This window comes from Mytilus californianus, unplaced genomic scaffold (genome assembly GCF_021869535.1).
Source record: "Mytilus californianus isolate M0D057914Y unplaced genomic scaffold, xbMytCali1.0.p SCAF_9, whole genome shotgun sequence".
Classification (NCBI taxonomy): domain Eukaryota; kingdom Metazoa; phylum Mollusca; class Bivalvia; order Mytilida; family Mytilidae; genus Mytilus; species Mytilus californianus.
In genome coordinates, this window is record NW_026262745.1 from 14,080,641 (window position 1) to 14,103,135 (window position 22,495).

At 33.7% G+C, this 22,495-nt stretch overlaps 1 protein-coding gene across 3 annotated transcripts in view; it reads left to right on the forward strand.

Annotated features, from left to right (window-relative positions):
- The first annotated feature begins 4,865 nt into the window (after positions 1-4,865).
- LOC127714347 (nucleoporin p58/p45-like) overlaps positions 4,866-22,495 on the forward strand; it is a 38,648-nt gene continuing 21,018 nt past the window's right edge. For 2 of the 3 annotated variants that reach the window (XM_052220409.1, XM_052220410.1), the window contains exons 1-8: positions 4,866-5,052; positions 11,384-11,412; positions 12,630-12,815; positions 15,927-16,160; positions 16,608-17,033; positions 19,020-19,109; positions 20,300-20,327; positions 22,267-22,332. In XM_052220409.1, coding sequence (XP_052076369.1) covers positions 11,397-11,412; positions 12,630-12,815; positions 15,927-16,160; positions 16,608-17,033; positions 19,020-19,109; positions 20,300-20,327; positions 22,267-22,332 — 1,046 coding nt within the window. In that variant the 5' untranslated portion in view covers positions 4,866-5,052; positions 11,384-11,396. The remainder of the gene's footprint in view (positions 5,053-11,383; positions 11,413-12,629; positions 12,816-15,926; positions 16,161-16,607; positions 17,034-19,019; positions 19,110-20,299; positions 20,328-22,266; positions 22,333-22,495) is intronic. The other variant, XM_052220408.1, reaches the window with a different exon arrangement.

Sequence of the window (22,495 nt, forward strand, 5' to 3'; positions counted from 1 at the left end):
TGCTTTGAAGGCGTCATCCTCAGCCTAAGCAATGTGTTACTGTAATCTGAATTTCAAAATGTCTTAGTGACGTTTTTTTTCGACGTACTGGCCAACTCCACCGTAGCGAATCACATGACTTTGACATAATCAATAATATATTACAGTAAATTCGAGCGAAAAATATCTTTATAAGTAAAGAATTGTCGCATAAAAGTTAAATACACGGGAAATTGCAAAGTTCACAAAGTCTAGTCTGATTAATCATTTTACAAAAAAAAAAAAAAAAAGTGCAAGCAAAAGGGGGGGCGTACGCCCTCTACGCCCCCCTCTGGATCCGCCACTGTGAATGCAAATACACAGTTAATAAAAATTACAATTAAGGGATAAATAATTAAAGTCAAAAGTAAATAAGTTTGTTTTCTCTTTCTTGGTTGGAAAAATATAGTTTACAGTAGTTTCTGTGTTTTTGATCGTACTATGTAAAAATTAGGAGATGTGGTATGGTTGCCAATGAGACAACTATCCACCAAGTTCAAATGAAGGGGATGTAAGCACTCATAGGCAACCGTACGGCCATCAACAATGAGAAAAAACCCATACCGTATAGTCGGCTATAAAAGGCCCCGACATGAAAAATGTAAAAACCATTCATACGAGAAAACCAACGGCCTTATTTATAACAAAATAATTTACGAAAAACAAATATGAGAGACATGAACCAACGACAACCACTGAACTACAGGCTCCTGACTTGGAACATGGACATAAAAAATGTAGCGGGGTTAAACACGTTTTGAGCGCTCACCCAACCCCTAACCGTGTGACAGTGGTGTAACCACACAACATAAGAACAAACTGTAAAGATCAATAGCAATTTGCTAAACTAAAATTGGTACGAGGCACAAAAACAACTAACACAAAAACAATAGAAATAAAGCACCGAAATAAGAGTACTCGATACAATTGAGAATTGAAATGGGGAATGTGTCAAAGAGACAACAACCCGACCAAAGAGCAGAAAACAGCCGAAGACCACCAATGGATCTTCAACACAGCGAGAAAATCCCGCACCCGGAGGCGGGCTTCAGCTGGCCCCTAAACAAAAATGTGTACTAGTTCAATGAAAATGGACGTCACACTAAACTCCAAAACATATAAATGAACTAAAATTAAAAAAAACATACAAGACTTACAAAGGCCAGAGGCTCCTGACTTGGGACAGGCGCAAAAATGCGGTGTGGTTAAACATGTTTTGTGAGATCTCAACCCACCCCCCCCCCTTTATACCTCTAGCCAATGTAGAATAAACAAACACACAACAATAAGCACTGTAAAACTCAGTTTAAAAGAAGTCCGAGTCCGATGTCAGAATAGGTAACAAAAGAAACTAAGCAAAATGACAATGATACATAAATTAACAAAGGACTACTAGTATAGTTACTGACATGCCAGCTCCAGACCTCAATTAAACTCTTTGAAAGATTATGTCTTCATCATATGAAAATCAAGCACAATACCTCCCCTTAGGGGTTTAGTATCATATCATCATAAAATATATGAGTAGAACATAACCCGTATCATGCCAACAACTGGTATTAGAATAAATGTGTTTATTTCCGATGCAAAGACCCTATGAGTAAATCAATATTAATACCAAAATAGGCCATCTTTAATGACCTGACAACAGTATCGTAACTATATCTCTTCTGAATAAGTCTGTTTAAAGGTTTGGTTAGCTTTTGAGGTGAAGGTCGACATTTTTGTGTTTGGTATAGAATATAACCATAAAAGATTGGATGTGAAATACCTGAACGTATAAGATGTCTTCATGTTGATTTATATTTACGAATTATGTCCTTGTACCAATGATAAAAATTTAGTAAATTTTTTGACTAGTTTGTGATGTCGAAAACCCTGGTGTAATAATTTGTCAGTAATACAGAGGTTTCTTTCGTTAAAATCAAATACGTTGTTACATACACGAGTGAATCGAACAAGTTGAGATATATAAACACCATAAGATGGTGACAAGGGAACGTCACCATCTAAAAATGGACAATTAGCAATAGGAAATGAAAAACTCATCTCTTTTACCATAATTTTTGAAGTTACCGAAAGCTAGTTCAAATCCAATATCAACTATTAAATAAATCTTGATATCTCGGACCAAACTGGTATCAATCAGTACACATCCAACGGATTTAGTAAAAAGAGGTCATAAACAGTGCGAGAAACGTATGACCTTGTGCAATGCCAAAATCACAAGTAAACAGTATCGACAGGATGCAGGATAATGAGTTTTCAGAACTGTATATATGTAGGACTCTGAACCGCGATGGTACTCCGAACCGCGATGGTCACGCTGAAGTGCGATGGTTTGACGCTGAAGTACGTTTTTGATCACGATGAAGTGCGATGGTGGCATTGTGACGCTATCTTCTTGATAGCTACGCCGAAGTGCGATGGTGGTTACGCTGAAGTGCGATGGATTACCTAACCTTTATTGTTAATGTGTCCCATGTGGATGAAAAGGTAAATTTGTTTGCTAGAAGCAGCGTTTCATGTTTATCAAATAAATTATCGAGAACAGTAACCTGTTTAATTAAAAACAGTCATAACTAGATTTGTAATTGCGAGCAATAACGGATGGCACCCTTCTCCCCATTGCCACGGTAACGGCAGTCATTTTGAAAATTAGAAAGTCAAAGAGCGCATCTACACATGCCAATTAACATTGTTGTAAAGTTTCATGAAGTGTGGAGCATTTTGAAAGTTTAGACATTTTTGCTGTTTCCATGGTAACGGCAGCCATCTTGATTATGCCATACCCCGATTGCAAATCTGCACATGCTGGTTAACATTATGGTATAGTTCCATGACAATTGGTTCATACAATTCCGAGATATAAGCTGGACAAAAAAAGTGGAAGAAAAATAATAAGAAAAAAAGAAACGTAGAATAAAAATATGTCACCCCAACACCGTTAAGGGTGCCATAATAAATATTTCCAGTCATAATTGTAAAGTTGTAGTTCGCTTTTGACAAAAATAAGCCAACGTTCATACAGTCATTCAAGACGCTACATACAAGATTATTTTCTATTAAAACAAGTGTTAATTTCAATGACTGATATTGTGAAAGCTGTTTAAGATGCAATTTGATAAGGGCCTTATTAGTTTATTACCGTCGGTGTTTTTTTCTGCAACTGAAGAAAATATGGAATGTTTTTGCATATTCAACATGAATACAACTTGTATTTTTTTAATACTACCGAAAAAGGGATATAATTAGTAGACAGGGAAAATGTAAATGAGATTCTTTTTCGAATACTATAGAAGTTTTGTTTTTTTTATGTACGATGGAGCTTGGAATTCTCCAACTACATATGGGTCCGCAGAGATCCTCCCCGTATTATGATATTACGGTTAACGTGAAAATCATGAGAGCTGAGAGTTGATGTTACTTTAACACATTCAGTAATCTCAGATGAGAGGAACAAAGTAAAGATAAGCTGTTAACGCAGAATAATGTCCTAATGCAGCAAATTTAAAGAGAACAATCTATCATTTAGTATGGAACTGTAAAAGAGAGGCGAAAGATACCAGAGGAACATTTAAACTCATTAGTCGAAAATAAACTGACAACGCCATGGCTAAAAAAGAAAAAAACCAACAGACAAACAATGATGCACAAAACATAACATAGAAAACTAAAGACTGAGCAACGCGAACCCCACCAAAAACTGGGGGTGACCACAGGTGTTCCAGAAGGGTAAGCAGATCCTACTCCACATGTGGCACCCGTCGTGTTGCTCATGTTAGTACAAACCCGGTAATAAGTCTAATTCGGTAGGTCACATTCGGGAAAAGGGGACGGAATTGTAGTTACGACATTAGGAACATATTCGTTATCATCTGTGAAACGGATATCCCAAGTAATGGCTGATATAGACCACTCGGTGGAGACCATCGCACTTCACCGTGACCATCGGACTTCAGCGTCCCCATCGCACCTCCGAGTCCTACATATATATATAGCCTTAAGAATAAGTTTATTCAAATGATCAATTAGTTCACATGGGTCGTATCTAAGTGTACGGGCTTTATGAACAACATCACCGTAAAAATTAGGATGTGACATCCCGTTTTTTATAAGAATTCTACAGGTACCGCATTTTTAATTTATTTTACTTCTCTCAGTATTATCTAATAAAGCAGTAGGTGTTTAAATGTTTTTTTTCGAAACGCCTTCTTGACACTTCTTGTTTTTAATCAATTATCTACATCTACATCTATATCTACACTGGGACTATTATACTAATATTCAATATATTATGTCCCAGATCTACAATACAATACAATACAATACAATACAATACAATACAATACAATACAATACAATACAATACAATACAATACAATACAATACAATACAATACAATACAATACAATACAATACAATACAATACAATACAATACAATACAATACAATACAATACAATACAATACAATACAATACAATACAATACAATACAATACAAGTATTTTTTTTTTAAGTTTACTACACTTCCATGATTTCTTTTCATAAGAAAACGTTTTTTACTTCCTTCATCAATCCGTGGCAATACTGGAACCCTAGTTTCTTTTAAAAAATAATCACGGTTTAATTTATCAACAAAAAGATTTAAGAAATGTATGTTATAATTAATTTCAGTGGTGAAGCCCTTACTATAGGGCTAATAATAAAGATGATTTAAACAAAATCTATCCTAACAATAAAGTTGATGTAAAGGTTGCACAATTTTCCGGAAAAGTATTGCAACTTATCCCGGTTTCATCTAATATTATTATTGTTAATGGTTCCCAGTCCAAAATGTTCAGTTAACATATCGCTCAACGAAAGCGTCGCTTAATCAAGTAACTAGTCGACAGAATTTCGAAAGGCATGAGAGAATAATATTTGGTGGGAAATTCTGTAGTATGATCCGAAGATATTAGAAATAGATAAGAAGGCATATATATGCAGTTCATATATTTTATTACAAGTTAAAGAATTGGAAAGTTTACTTGTGTATGTAGTTTGTACTAACCAAACATTTCAGCTTTGTTTCGTTTTTAGATACATAAACAACTTTCTTTTTAATTTTATGCCCCACCTAGGGGCATTATGTTTTTCGGTCTGTGCGTCCGTTCGTCCGCCTGTCCCGCTTCAGGTTAAAGTTTTTGGTCGCTTCAGATTAAAGTTTTTGGTCAAGGTAGTTTTTGATGAAGTTGAAGTCCAATCAACTTGAAACTTGGTACACATGTTCCCTATGAGGCTATGCTCAGTCAAGGATATAACTCTTTAGGGTTATTAGAGAAAAATAACATACATTTGTTATTGTGGACTAAAAAATAAAAGAACTGTGATAACATATGTATGTTACATGTTCGAAAGGGCCAATATACATAATTTGTTTTGTTAAAATGTATACAAGTTCTATTGATATTATTATTGTCTTTATGTATACTAAACTATAGAAAGATATAACAGTTCATAGTTTGCCAATCATACATAGTACACCTCTGTTATTTCAGAAAAATATGCCTGTAATAACTAAAGGGTGTTATTACAGCTTCTCTACATCACTTCAAAGCCTTTGCTCAGACATACATCATGCTTAATCACAATGTATTTTAATTTATTGTAAGAATTAATGATCAGAGCATGTAATGAGGTTCTGCGCAAGCTTCCCAGTAATTCCCAAGTGTCTCATATAATAAGTTACATGCCTTTAATAACTAAGCCTTGTTATTACAGCTAAGTTTATCCCTTAAAAGCCTTGTCTCATTGATTTACCATGGTTGTTGAAAAATGTATTAATTTAATTCGAAAATTAGTTATCAAGGCTATGTATTTAGTTTCTGCGCAAAGTTTCAGGAATTCCCAAGTGCCCACTAAAAATCAAAATATTTATGATTTATTTAACAAATAACAAACATATATACATGAAGATGTATGTTACTACAGATTTAGAAAATTTAAGGATTAAAGAGTAGACAACTCATGAAAGTATCTGTAATAACACATGCAAGATATTTTCTCTAATAAACCTATAGAGTTATACCCCTGACTGATGATATGATCTTTCTAATTTTAATGCCAAGTTAGAGTTTTGACCCCAAGTTCACCGTCCACTAAACATAGAAAATGATAGTGCGAGTGGGGCATCCATGTACTATGGACACATTCTTGTTTATACTGTATAATTATCCAGAGAATTTATACAATTGAATCTTAAGGCTCTGTATATAGTATTATGTGGATTTCTACCATGTAAAAGTTCTGTTCATGTACTAATCTCCGGGTAGAAACTTGGATGGTTAATCTGTTGCTTTCTACATCTAAAATAATCCTTACTCTTCCGGAGCACCTGAGATCACCCCCAGTTTTTGGTTGGGTTTGTGTTGTTCAGTCTTTAGTTTTCTGTGTTGTGCTTTGTGTACTGTTGTTTGTCTTTTCATCATTTTTAGTTTTATGCCATGGCCTTGTCAGTTTGTTTAAGACTTATGAGTTTGAATGTCCTTTTGGTATCTTAGCCTCTCTCTTAAAGACTTTTTAAAAACAGTTTTAGTTTAGATCTGATTTGGCTGCCCAATTAATATCTACATGTATACCGGTATACAATTTAACTGTAATTTCGGTAAGATTTAAACAAGTTACCACACAACTTAAACCAGTGCATTTTTCCTGAACAGCATCATTTATTCACCTGAAGCAGGAAGGCTATGTAAGGGAACAGCTGTTTTAACTTTGAGGGGATTATTATTTATTTTCAATCTAATTTTTTTTCTAGTACCATTCAAGTATCAAATAATTCATTAATTTGTCGCACAGATCACAAAATTTTCTTTTAGAACTTACATATGTAACAACAATCAGAATTTTTTGTTTTATTCTCCTTTATTAAAATATTTTATTCTTCAAAGTTGGGAATCAGAATATTATTTTATAGGAAAAACATATATATTTCTATCTTCAAAATTGCAAATTTGAGAAAAGCAGTTTGTATTCACAACTTCTGAACAACTGAATGGATTTCACTGTAACATTCAATTAGTCATATAACATCATTGTGAGACTGAAAGTTATATTTATCTGATTTTTTTTTTTTTTGTGGTTTCCAATTGCATATCGTGGAATTTGAATTAGCAGAAGAATGTAGTATAAAATATGAGCTCTGCTTTCAGTTTTTGTCTCCCCTGCAACAGAAGCAGAATACGAGACATAGGAATTACAATCAGAAGGCGGGGACAGCATACACTATTGTGTAGAGCTTTATATATCTAAAAGGTAAAAGGCCTTAGTCCTATAAAGGCTATTTCCTTCATATCTTTTTTGCAGATGCCTTATGTTACAAAGTTCCAGTCTGTCTCATGTCCATTGCCCTTGACATTTTCATGGGTCAGAGACGGTTTGAAAATTTTTATTTTTTTTTGTCATGTGAATTTCTCAGACACTAATTATGAGTACAATGTAATAGGATAAATATATTTGGTGTATGGGTTCCTTTCAAGGTTTACATGTCCGTCAGACTGGGTTCACCTGGCCTGACCTCATTCCACTGATAAGCGATCAAGATTAGTTGTTAGTGGTCAAGTCCATATCTCAGATACTATAAGCAATAGGTCAACTAACTTTGGTCTATGGAATGATTGTAAGGTTTACATGCCTGACTGTCAGGTTTCATCTGACCTCGACCTCATTTTAATGGTTCATTTGTCAATGTTAATTTTTTCTGATTTGGTTTATATGTCAGAAACTATAAGCTATAGCTAAAGGTCAACTATATTTAGTGTATAGAATGATTGTAAGGTGTATATGTCTAACTGACAGGATTCATTTGACCGTGACCTCATTTTGATGGTTTATTGGTCAATGTTAAATTTTCATGGCTTTGTCTGTTTATCAAATACTAGTATAATCAATAGGTCAAATGTATTTTGTGTATGGAATGATTGTCAGGTGTACATGTCTGGCAGAGTTCATCTGACCAGACCTTGACCCCAGTTTCATGGTTCATTAGTCAACTGTATTTGGTGTATGGGATGCAGTGTTCCAGCTAGGATTTGAAAATAGAGGGGCACGTTTTTAAAAAAGGGCACTTTAGCACGTTCTCACTGAAAAAAATCAAATACTTAATATTACCACATAATGACATATTTTTAGCAAGCATGTAGCTAAGTTAAATACTCTATACTATTATATACAAGTTTAAAAGTCATTTATTTAGAACATATAAGTTAAAATCAAACTGAGAGCACTAATAGTCATTACTATATTCATTTCTCTTTCAGAATTACAGATTTTTTCAAAGAAGAGTTCAAATGCAAATAAATATTAAACAACATTGAAAAGTCTTCTGTTTTTCTTTTTGAAGAAGGTTGTCACACATTGATCAAGAATTTTTTCAAATTTAGTTTCATCACAGTTTAATTTTACAGTTAGTATTTTTGTTAATGTCTGTGTTTTCAAGTTTGCCCTGTGACTAATCTTTATCAATTTGACCTCTGCTGTACTGAGTGGTTGTATTATTGCAACACTGAATAGTTTTGCAACAAGAGGGTACATAGATAAGATAATAGGTAAATGAAATAGCTCTAGCAGACTAGGTAAGGAACGATCTGTAAGTTCTGCTGATGACACAAGAGCTATAAAGTCCTGCCATTGAATAAGGAGAGTTTCAGGGTCCATGTCAAATGTATTTGCCAGAGCTTCTATCTCTGTATAACCATACATTGTTTCAATGTTGTCTGTTCCTGTAAGGTCTAAAATGGCCAACTGATAGATTGTGTCAGCATCCTTAAATCTAACTGTTATATTTTCATATAATCCATTGAGAAAGCACTCTCTGACTTTAGTGTCAAAATCTACTGGGGGTGGGTCAGTAATGTTACATGTGCTTCTTAAATGTTCCTCTTTTTGAAGCCATGTGCCATTCTGGGTCTTTCTTGTTGTCAACAAATTGACAGTTTTCTCCACACTTGTTTTAATGTTGCCAAGATGAACATCCCTCTTCTGAAAACAAGTGAGAGGCTACAAATGTGTGGCAGCACATCTGCAAGTAGCAAAACAGCTTTCAGCATGGCAGGATCTTTAAGATTTTTAAGCAAGCCATTTCCCACTGGATCAGTTCGAATTTCTGCAGACTCTAAATGAACAACAAGAGACCTGTATGATCATGCAATTGAGGATATTGCTTGGTCATGACTTAGCCAGCGATGACGTTTTGCTAGTTTAATAGCTAAAGATGCCTGATCAAAAGCTTTCTGTATTTCTGGATTGGCCACTGACTACCATTACTTCCGTGTGATTGATGCATGTTACAAAGTTTGCAAAGCATGACACCAACTAATGTTCCATCCTCACTAAAGTCTTTGTCAAAATATAACCAGGAATACTGTTTCAACCAATTATTATTTATACCAACTTTGTGTTTCCCACTAGGATTTCTTGTTCGTGTGTAGGAAGGAAGTGTAGGGTTAGGATTTTCTTGAGTTGCTTCATTTGCTTGTATTTGTGGTTGTATAGGAGTTTTGGCTGTCTCAATTACAATTTCTGGGGTCTCATTTCCATCATTACTAAAAGAAAATAGGGAGAGTAGGGTAAACTTTACATTGAAAATTGTGTAGGTTTGGTTGTGAATTTAAATAAGAGTGCCAATGAGACAATTGTCTTTATTTCGATCTTGAGAAATAGATTAATTCAACAAATAAGTTTGTTAATTCAACTTTGAAAGTTTATTATCAATTCAACAAGCATCTCCGTATATTTCATGTTGAGCGTATCTAATAATATCAATAAGTTTGTCAAAACGGATTTCAATAAGAAAATTGATACAAAAATCGGACTTTCGAGAGCTCCGTAATCGGCACAATAATAAATTAATTCAACTTTGAAAGTTTATTATCAATTCAACAAGCATCTCCGTATATTTCATGTTGAGCATATCTAATAATATCAATATTAAAGTTAGTCAAAACGGATTTCAATTTAAGAAAAATGATATAAAAATCGGACTTTCGAGTGCTTCGTAATCAGCGGAATTTACAATAGAAGAACAATTGCGATATCTGATAGAAACCTTTCTTCTTCTCGATTTTTCATAAAAGTAAAGAATTAAATTATTTTTTTACCTTTGATGGTCATTATTCTTGAAAAAAGATGTAATAGACTGGCAAGTCTTTGATATTTTCTTCTTGTCATTTTCGAGTTGGTCAATTTTTCTTTTTTTCGTCGGCATTTTGCGTGTTGACGATTTACAATATACTATTGGAATGATTCTTTTTTAATGAACATTATTTTATAGATAACAAATACAATAGAAATGAACATCGTTCACATTTATTTTTTTAAATTCTATTTTGCATCGTCAGGTGTTAAAAAATCAATTCATTTAACTTGGATGTTTGGTGCTTCAGTGCAAAGGGATTAGACAGGGTCGTAAATTTCACCTGATTAAGTAATTGACTCTATTCAAATAGGTGATTATATACAGGTAACAAGTGTCAACAATTTTAATCTGTTGTCTTAATGAAGTGTGTGTATAAAGAACTCAACAAAATGGCGACGATATGAGGAAAAAAGATCATTTTTAAAACTTTTTTCAAAAGGGCACAGAGGGGCGCATCAAAAGGGCAGAGGGGCGCAAAATTTTGGGGGCGGGGTGCGGCGCCTCTCCATTTCATGCTAGCTGGAACACTGGGATGATTGTCAGGTATACATGATTGTCAGGTATACATGTCTGTCTGGCAGGGTTCATCTGACCTTGACCTCATTTTCATGGTTCATTAGTCAATGTTGTTTTCATAGTAATGTTTGTATTCAGATACTGTGACATTTACTGTCAGCAATAGGTCAACTATATTTGGTGAATGGAAGGATTGCATAGTGTACATGTTGTCTGGCATGGTTAATCTGACCTTGACCTCATTTTCATGGCTCATTAGTCAATGGTAAATTTTCGTAATTATGTCTGGGTTTTTTCGGATACCGTAATGCAAATGGTTAACTATATTTGTTGTATGTTATGATTGTCAGGTGTACGTGTCTGTCTGGCAGTGTTCATCTGACCTTAACCTCATTTACATTGATAATGTTAAGTTTATATGAAACTTATAGTAAAACCTTCATATTACACTCTTTCAATATAAATTCACTCATGATAAGTAAAGCAGGAGAGACATATCAGTGTATGCACTCTTGTTCTTGTTTTATTAAAGAAGTCTAAGTAATAGTTTGATTTAAGTATTTTCATTTATATCATCAATAAGATATATTACTAAAAGTTGTATATGAACATGATGTAGTGAGAAAACAGGAAACATTTATGTTTACAAAACAATATTTTGTCTTATTACAGTTAAATCGCAGGCATGGCTAACCAACCAGGTAAGTTATTTTAAATATTATTTTTTAAGAAAAAATGTAAAATATTTTGACATGTTGATGAATTGAGAAAATTCATAACCATGAGATTATGGTAAAAACAGAAGTACATCAGTGTGAAAAATACTCGCACAAAAGTTGCTTCATTTTTTCTTCAGTCATTGCTGCTGTACATGTAATGCTGTAAAATTTTTATGAAAACCATTTGTAAATATAAAATGCATATATTAAAAAAGAGAACAAGTTCACAAAATGATATCAAAGCTTACATTTACAATCAACATGATCAGTGATTAGAACTATTTGAGGAATAAATAAATTAAATGTGGAATATGCATGTACATGTGTCACACACATGTACAGTGATTAAAAGAATAATTTTCATCTATCATTGCCCATACTGTACATCTTCAGAATTCTTTTTCTTCAAATCGTTCTGTAAAACAGTTTGGATCCCTAGAGTTCTTACTAAGATGAGTCCTGGGCCTACTGTCATAAAACTTTATTCAGTACTCGGAGTACAAAATTTGTGCTACAAACACAAAATCCAGCATTCTGATTGGTTGAATTTTGAGAGTACGGTTCTCTTACTCCAAATTTTTATGACCGCAAGGCTTGGAATCTTGAAAATAAGACTAGACTCACCATTTAAATTTTGGATACTTCCAAAACTGCATCAAAATTCACTGAGCTGAGTCTCGAAATCATCATTGCATTACAAAAAAATGGAATTACTTAATTAGTAATGTTAATCTGATTAAGGACATTTTGTTCAGACTAGATCAAGAACACTTGCTGATGACTTAAGGCTCTGATTATGTTGATTTTAATTGTCAGTATTGTGGAATCATCATTGCAAAAAATGACTAGTCCTAAGATTCATCTAAAAAATTCTAAGTGAGAACCCTAATTCCTCTGAATCTATTGATTAATAAATAAAGACTGTTTTGTCCAATTGAATTTTACTAAATTTCTTAACAAACGAAATATAATTGAACTATAATATAGGGTTCAGTTTCTTAGTTATTAAATAATGGTATACCAAGTATGATGATTTCTTTGGGACAAAGGAGTCACAAATTAAAAAATCTCAAGCAATAACAAAACAACAAACTTTAGATGTCATAAAATATTGGGAGTTTTTTTTGGGACAACTTAAATTTTCCGAACCACAAAACCTATATATGTACTTATACATAAGAACAAATTACCTTTTCTAGGAGGGTTTAATTTTGGAGGTCTATCTGCAACATCAACACCATTTTCACTAAATAAATCTGCAACAGCCCCTGCCGCCACTGGTGGCTTTAGCTTTGGTGCTGCACCTGCAGCAGGAGGACAATCTACAACCACACAACAAGCAGCAGGTGGTTTGAGCTTTGGTGGCACAGCCAGTACAGGCACAGGTAGGTTTAACAATATGTAATGAATGATAAGGCTTTTTTAACAAATCCTAAATTCTCCCCTTTTCTTTGTAAATGGGTGAAAAGGGAGAGAAACCTCTAGCAAAATAAAAGGAAATAACCTAAGTTCAAGAGCGCTCGTCACTTTCGTTATTTACCAAACTGTTTTCAAAATGACGAAAGTATTTCAAATCAATTTCGTCACTTAAATTTGGAAAGCGTAAAAATATTTTCGCATGAAAACACTATAATTCTAACTGTCTACATGTTTCTGACAAGTTTATGACCCTCAGCTTATTCACATTTACAACAGGTGTTATAAAGTTGTGATTACAGGTAATCCGCTTATCGCCATCGGATGGGTCACTAATCCGGTTAATTATTTTCCCCAGTAAAATTAGTCAGTCTGCATTTTAATTTTAATATTTCTCAAGGCCAACTACCAGATTTTGCAGTTCGCTTGTCGTAGTTTCGTCATTTGAACAAAATTGTTTCCCCCCGGACAATTCGCTTTTTAATTTCAATATTTCTAAAACGATCATAACTTGCAGTTCGTTTGTCTTAGTTTCGTCAGATGATCGTATTTTTGTCATCTTTGATATAAAATGTTCAATTTCGATTAAAAAGATAGAACTTTATTCAAAACGTTCAGAAATGTTTTCACGTTAAAAATTTCCATCATCATCAATGAGTCAAACAGGTTACAATCAACCATTAGATTTTATGGGCGCAGCCATTTTATGAGCATAACATGGTATTCAGAGTTAAGAGTATAGCTAATCCTGATTGGTTGATATGTGTGCCCGTTATTTTTTTATTATTAGAGACTTCGTGCATTCTGCATTATACCAAAGGCCAAATAAATTATTTTCCTTAGCCCTAACAGAACTGAGATGTCTTTTCAACGCTAGGATGAGACACGTATTTTCAAGTGCAAAGTTGATAGGCATGGGAGATAAGTACAAATTATGGTAAGAAAAACAACGTGAACCTATATTTTTTGGACCAAAAAGTACTGTCCTAATAACTTTTCTTTAATTCTAGCAAGGTTTCGTTAAAAAAATCAACTTTCTAAAGTCGGTATCTCGAAAAAGGCTATCATTGTCGCCTATGGGGAAATTAATTGTTTATTTCAATCTACAGGTGCTTCCTTTACGATATACTGCGCATGCATGAAAGTATTCCTATGAATTTATAGACACTTAAACGTAAAATACAAAATATATTTAGTGCCAAAATAAATGAGAGAGACAAATATAGTTCTTACTAAGCAAATTGAAATAAAAAAATGATAATTTCCTGCCTTTTTTTAAACACGAACCAATCCGTAGATGAATCCTGATTCATTCTGAGTTTATTATCTACATGTACTTGTCACTTCCTGTTTACATTTCATTTGAAAATCGAAAGTAAATGTGATCAATTCTCGATTAATTTACAATTTAGTTATTCGAATCGTTCCATGGGAATTTGTACAAATCCTTGGTTCCAACTTTATAGAAATTAATTCAAAATATCGATTTAAACATCTTATAAGGATAATGATTATGCAGTGTAATAGTCTTACAAAGTTCAACAAGTTCATTTATACTGTGATTCCTGGTTTTAAAAAAAGGAACCCAACTTTTGTTGATCAGGAATGTCCCTTGAAACTAATTGAAGTAAAATTTTGAACTAGATTTTCAGATATTATATCCTAATCTTCATATTTAAGTGACACATCAGTCAAATCATGCAATTAGTCCTTCAAAGTCTGACAAAGATGTATAGTTAGTAATTATAATATACATACATCCTTGGTCCCTTGCTGTTACCCAAAATAATGTTGATTTTCATCTCGCGCAAAAGTGACTAAAGCCCTCAAAATCCTAGCTTAAACTCTGGTTCAAGCTTCCTTAATTTGTTTGCATTGAAGAAATCTAAGCAGGGGGGGATAATCTAGATTTTTTTTATTATGGCCTTACAGTTAATTTTGAAAAAAAGTAGATTATTACATCATTTTTGAAGCGGAGGGGGCATTAAGTGTTACCCTTGTCCGTCCCGTCTGTCACGTACATCCCCAAAATTGGTTTCCGTTCTCAACCAAATGTTATAAAACTTATACACAATGCTTGTTGCCACAAAACACAGATCAAGTTCGAAATTGGGTAGCGTCACTTTTACCGTTCTTGAGTTACGCCCCTTTATAAATGGAAAAATTGATCGCGTACATCCCCAAAATTGGGTTTCCGTTCTCTAACTTTAGTTTGCCTCAACCAAATGTTATGAAACTTATAGACAATGCTTATAATCACAAATTTAACTACGTGAATCCTGCATGTATGTGGAAGTTGATTCATGTATATATTTACAAGCAGGGGCATCTGTGGCCAATAGACACATTCTCCATTTAATTTGCCTTAACCAAATGTTATGAAACTTACACACAATACTAATTACCACAAAACACTGATCAAGTTTGAATTTTGCTGGTGTCACTTTTACCGTTCTAGAGTTATGCCCCTTTACAAATGGAAAAATTGCTGAATTTTTCAATTCTGTTCTCTAACTTAAGTTTGCTTCAACCAAATGTTATGAAACTTATAGACAATGCTTATTACCACAAAACACAGATCAAGTTTGAATTTCAGTGGCGTCACTTTTACCATTCTAGAGTTGTGCCCCTTTACAAATGGAAAAATTGATGAATTTATCGTTTCCGTTCTGTAACTTTAGTTTGTCTCTACCAAACGTTATGAATCTTATACACAATGCTTATTACCACAAAAAACAGATCAAGTTTGAATTTTGGAAGCGTCACTTTTACTGTCCTAGAGTTGTGCCCCTCTACAAATGGAAAAATTGCTGAATTTTCGTATCCGTTCTCTTACTTAAGTTTGCCTCAACCAAATGTTATGAAACTTATACACAATGCTTATAAACAACACTTAGATCAAGTACGAATTTGGGTAGAGTCACTTTTACTGTTCTTGAGTTATGTCTTTTTATAATGTTATGTGCATTATTTACATGTATTTTATTATTTACTTTATACTTAGGCATGCTGATGCATTGTTTTTTTTTAGCAAATAAGATCAACATAAAATACACAAATATATTTCTTTTTTATATAAGGTGGGTTTAACTTGGGAGCCAATCTGGCGGCAACCTCAGCTCCAACAGGTGGTTTTGGTTTTGGAGGTGGCACACAGCCTGCTAGTACCTCAACTGGATTCACTTTAGGAGGCATACCTGCTGCCACCAGTGCTACGGCGGGGCCTACCCTAACTGGATTACTATCTGGAAATCCACCTGGAAGTACAGGAGCCTTAGGACTAGGTGGTGTGGCACCTAAACCTGCAGCTACAGGTATAATATGTTCTAAGACTATTGTGTCAATTTCGATAAAATATTGCAAATTTGGCATGTTTTTGTAAATTAATTTATATTTGAAATACAATGTACATGATATATAGCCATTCTTTTGATAAAATTAGTTTTTTCTATGGAAAGTCCTTCACATATTCATCTTTGGGATATGCCCTGCAAAGGCTAACCCTTGAATAAAATGGCCTGTAACGTATAGAAAGGAACTCTTATCTCCTCACTTGTGGGTACATCTTTTTGGGATCAATTTTTGTTTGCAGATAGATGGGTAGGACTTTTAAGAAAAGGAATCACTGAAGTAGATTATAAAAAATACAACAACAAATAGAATTCCAAACCAAACTTGTTAACTTTGTATAAAAACATGGAAGGGAAAAAAATTATATTAATTGGGAGTTCAAATACATGTATATACTTTTTTAATAACAGGTGTATCATTTGGACAGGCAACATTAATAGGGGCAACAACTTCTGCACCAGCAACTGGATTATCTTTTGGAGTAACAACTCAACCTGCAACTGGTTTAACCCTGGGAGGGTTAGCTAAAACCACCACAGGTCCAACATTAGGTGGAATCTCACAAGCAAAGCCTGGTTTTAGTCTTGGAGGTGCAATAAGTCAGCCAGCTGCAGGACTTGGTGGGACCCCACAAACATCAACTGGATTTGGACTTGGTGGGACCACACAAGCATCAACTGGATTTGGAATTGGTGGGACTACACAAACATCTTCACAAGGGTTTGGCCTAGGTGGAACCACACAGACAGCCACTGCTGGATTTGGTGCAAAACCATCATTACAAACTGGTCTCACCATGGGTGCTGCCGGAATCAATATTGGACAAGCTACAAGTGGTATGTTTAAATTTATTTATCTATTCCCTGGGTTACATTTGTTTAAAATGCGCTTAAACAGCCAATTAAAGTGTATTTAATGGAACGCCTTTGCATAATTTCTTTACAAATCTTTATATTGTGTCTTGTTTTTGCACTGTATCATACAGCATTTTATCAGATTAATCAAAAACATTAAAAAGGAATATACACATACAGCTGAAATTAGAAAGGCCTTATGCAACTACTGGCATGAAGAGAATTAAGGTGAAGGAAGGTGATTAGAAAAAAAGCATCCCCCTTAAAAAATAATAAAAAGAAGAAAATGACAAAACAAAAAAGTTTAAAAAAAAATAGTTATTATACTGCCCACTTGAAAATTTGATGTGCCAACTTACCTACAATGTAGTCAGTCTTCTGTGCCAGCTTACCTACAATGTAGTCAGTCTTATGTGACAGCTTACCTACAATGTAGTAAGTCTTATGTGCCAGCTTACCTACAATGTAGTAAGTCTAATGTGCCAGCTTACATACAATGTAATAAGTCTTATGTGCCAGCTTACATACAATGTGGTAAGTCTTATGTGCCAGCTTACCTACAATGTAGTAAGTCTTATGTGCCAGCTTACCTACAATGTAGTAAGTCTTATGTGCCAGCTTACATACAATGTAATAAGTCTTATGTGCCAGCTTACATACAATGTGGTAAGTCTTATGTGTCAGCTTACCTACAATGTAGTAAGTCTTATGTGCCAGCTTACCTACAATGTAGTAAGTCTTATGTGCCAGCTTACATACAATGTAATAAGTCTTATGTGCCAGCTTACCTACAATGTAGTTAGTCTTATGTGCCAGCTTACATACAATGTAATAAGTCTTATGTGCCAGCTTACATACAATGTGGTAAGTCTTATGTGTCAGCTTACCTACAATGTAGTAAGTCTTATGTGCCAGCTTACCTACAATGTAGTAAGTCTTGTGTGCCAGCTTACCTACAATGTAGTTAGTCTTATGTGCCAGCTTTCTTATGTGCCAACTTACATACAATGTGGTAAGTCTTATGTGCCAGCTTACCTACAATGTAGTTAGTCTTGTGTGCCAGCTTACCTACAATGTAGTAAGTCTTGTGTGCCAGCTTACCTACAATGTAGTTAGTCTTATGTGCCAGCTTACCTACAATGTAGTAAGTCTTGTGTGCCAGCTTACCTACAATGTAGTTAGTCTTATGTGCCAGCTTACTTATGTGCCAACTTACATACAATGTGGTAAGTCTTATGTGCCAGCTTACCTACAATGTAGTTAGTCTTGTGTGCCAGCTTACCTACAATGTAGTAAGTCTTGTGTGCCAGCTTACCTACAATGTAGTAAGTCTTGTGTGCCAGCTTACCTACAATGTAGTAAGTCTTATTTGCCAGCTTACCTACAATGTAGTAAGTCTTGTGTGCCAGCTTACCTACAATGTAGTAAGTCTTATGTGCCAGCTTACCTACAATGTAGTAAGTCTTGTGTGCCAGCTTACCTACAATGTGGTAAGTCTTATGTGTCATCAGCTTACCTACAATGTAGTAAGTCTTATGTGCCAGCTTACTTACAATGTAGTAAGTCTTATGTGCCAGCTTACCTACAATGTAGTAAGTCTTATGTGCCAGCTTACCTACAATGTAGTAAGTCTTGTGTGCCAGCTTACCTACAATGTAGTCAGTCTTCTGTGCCAGCTTACCTACAATGTAGTAAGTCTTATGTGCCAACTTACCTACAATGTAGTAAGTCTTATGTGCCAACTTACCTACAATGTAGTAAGTCTTATGTGCCAGCTTACATACAATGTAGTAAGTTTTCTTGAAAGAACAGGCAGATTCAAACTCCAAAGCTGTAGGAAGTCTTCTTAATGTCTGATAATCATAGAGTTTACAAAAAGTGAAAACACAACAAAAGTATTCACCTCATTAATGTTAAAGTTAATCAACAACTCAGGAATAAGAAACACATATTTTCTATTTCAATTAGCTGGATCTAGTATATTTGGACAGACTGCAGCCAAACCACAAGTTGCAGGTCTGGGAGGTGTTGATCCAAAGACTTCAGCAGTTACATCTGGTAAGGGTTTCTATGATAATGAACCAAGGAATGAAACCAACCCTCTATTTATACTGTAAATTCAAAATTATCACATTCATTTATAATTGCGATTTTTGAAGAAAGGACAAAAATATGAGATTTATTATTGCGATTTCAGGAAAACCTGCATACGGATATGTGCATCAGATATCACAATGTGAGTTCTTATTATTGTGATACTCACTTAGTCGCAATATTCACATAAATAAAAACCTCGCAATAATTTATGAATTTACAGTAGTTAATCGTGAAAAAATGCTAAAGATTTGGAGAAGGGTAAAAATTCTAGTTATTATATATACAACCTGGTAATTTTAAGTTATCCTAAAGTGTTTGATCCTGTTTATTGTTGTTTTTGTGACATATATGTAACATGTCTGAACTTAATCTGTGTTGTTGGTATGATAAGTTCACTTTTGGGAACAAAAGATAAAAAATGATTTTCAAGGAGTGGTTGTTTACTTGTAATAAGTGGAGAAAATGAATTTCTCTTCACCTTATATTTTATACTTTTTACATAATTACTTCTTGAACATTTTTGTTCACAAATATTGATTATAAGTATGTGAGAGTTACATGTGATTCACATATATGTCCTTCTTTCATATGTAATGTGGTGGTCATATGTATTTCAATTCTACTGGAATTAATAATGAATAGAAAATGGAATTAGTTTATTGTCATGTAACTGCATTATAACTTATTAACAAATAAACATACCAACAAATTAAAACTATTATCTAAATGAAAGACAATTACAATGAAATATCTATCAATCATAATCATGATAATAGTGTTTCTTCAAATAAGTTTCTCCAGACATTTATTTGGATTTTATTTAAACAACCCAGATATTAACACTGAAAAAAGTATTTATGTTACATTTAAAACTTGACATAGTCAGTGTCGTTTAGTTATAAGTACTTTAAGAAATAATGTCATCTGCTTCTGTATATGCAATCACTTTTAGTTATGAATATATCTCGGTGTGAGCATTTAGGAAAAAATATATTTTTAATAAATAAACATGTACAAAAGTCTACTTATACAAATTTGAAAACCTGAAATCCCACAAAACCTTTTAAATGAGTCCAATCTGAAATTGAATAAGTATTTATTACCCCTTTGTATGGGACTATGCTATATACATTATATTTTTTTCTTTACAGGTGGAACAACAACAGATACAAAGCCAGGGTAAGCCTTTGTAACAATACTATTGGAATGTTCCATTGGCAAGTTTTGATAGTTAAAAAAACAAGACACACAGAATGTGGGGAGGGGTTAAAATGTTTTTAGGTGCACTAATCCTCTCCCTTACCTGGGACAGTGGCATAATAGCACAACATAAGAACAAACTATAAAAATCAGGTGAAAAGGGCTTAACTCACCAGATCGATACAAAGCACAACGACAACTGAAAAAACACAAAAGACACAAAAAACAGACCTGAACGTACTCACAGTTACTGGAAGCTAGTTCAATGCCAATAACGACTAATAAAAAAAATCATGTATCTAAGACTAAAATATCAATCAGTACACATCCAACTTCCAATGGATTTAGTGTAAAGATGTCATTACAAGTCAGAGAAAAACATGACCTTTTGCAATGCCAAAATATAGGTGTCGACAGATTATAGGACCGTGAATGTACATATGTGTATAACAATGATATTTAGTTGCGTTTAAATTTATCGATAACAAAATAAATATTTATACTGATAAGAACAATAATCAAAGATTTAATTACAGTGTTAAATTGATAAGTTTATTTTAAGGATTGATAAGTGTACCTGGTTTGTATCTACATTTATGGGCTCGGTAATCAACATCACCGTAAAAATTAGAATGTGCTATCCTGTTTGTTATAAGTTTTCTACAGGTTCAGCCAAACTTTCAGACTAAATCTTTGTATCAATGATAGAATTTAGTTTATTATGGTAATGAAACCCTTGACTCAACAATTTACCCGTAATACATTTCTAGTCATAAAAGTGACATTAAAATTAATTGCTATAAAAGCAAACTCTAACTAAGTACCCCATCAAAAACTTTATACTATCAACTTTAGATGGTTGTCTGACAGCTGAGTTCACCTGACAGGTAGACTGTTACTTGACATTGGTCAATCCTTTTGAAGTTGTTTTAACTGTTTAACTGTATTGCTTCACATTAAACAGTTCAGTTTGTAAAAGCAATATTTAAATTCTTTATATTAAAAAGGATTTTGATTGAAAAAAAATACAGAATCATGTTGTTTACACAAGTGTGCAAATTCAGGTTGGTATGAAACTTAATTATGTAATTGAAAGCTTTCAAAATGAATTAAAAACCAGTGATTTATGATTTTCTCAAGCATTTAGCTGAAGAAATGATGTGGAAAGAGCAAAACTTCAAAAGTCTCAAAAAAAATGTACAAGGATTTCAGGTATTCTGTCTGTTCAGAGTTTTAGTTTTGTCAAGTCAACATCATTAGAAAACTTTTGCTTTTAAAAACAAAGTAAAGTTTCTTATCAAAATGTTATTGCATTGATAAAAGAGTATTGGGCAAATGTAAAATTGAGAATGGAAACAGGGAATGTGTCAAAGAGACAATGTTTCGACCAAAGAGCAGAAAACAGCCCTAGGCCACAATGGGTCTTCAACACAGAGAGAAAATCCCGCACCAGGAGTTGGGTTTCAGCTGGCCCCTAAACAATGAGGTATACTAGTTCAGTGAAAAGTAAGTCTGCTGATGTTCTGACCTTCAAAAGATGCTCTGTAAATTAACAAAACTATTAATGTACCATTTAATGCCAGTTCACTGAATCTATATCAGAAGTATGAAGTTATCATTTTAGGTGTTGTGACCAAATACACTGTCCTAGATTCCCAAATGGTCACATTGATTGACTTGAAAGCCTATAGTTACAAAGTCTAAACAGATTGAAAATGGGGTAAAACAAATTTTTGACTTGGTCATTTTGTTTTTGGTTTGTTTTTGGAAGCCCTGGATCAGTTACATGAAAATAGATACATGTGAAAGAAAGTCTTTGTGTTAATTATGATCATGTTAAATAATTTAGACAAGGCATTGACATATTTGTTCTGTCAATTAATTTGCTATAAAATATCTTTCTGCTTTTCCATTTCAGGGATGGCAAAACACTTAAAGAATCACAGCTGCCTCCAGAAATATATGGAACTGTTGATGAATTTCAGTAAGTCTTAAAAAATGACTACTGATTGACATGAGAAAATTAAGAAGTTTGGATAGAAAATTTATGCAATGGTTTAGTTGCATGTTTTTTCAATTGGACGAAGATCTATGAAGTTACATGTTATGGCTTTTCACCGGTATACTGAGTTGAAATTAAAAAAGTA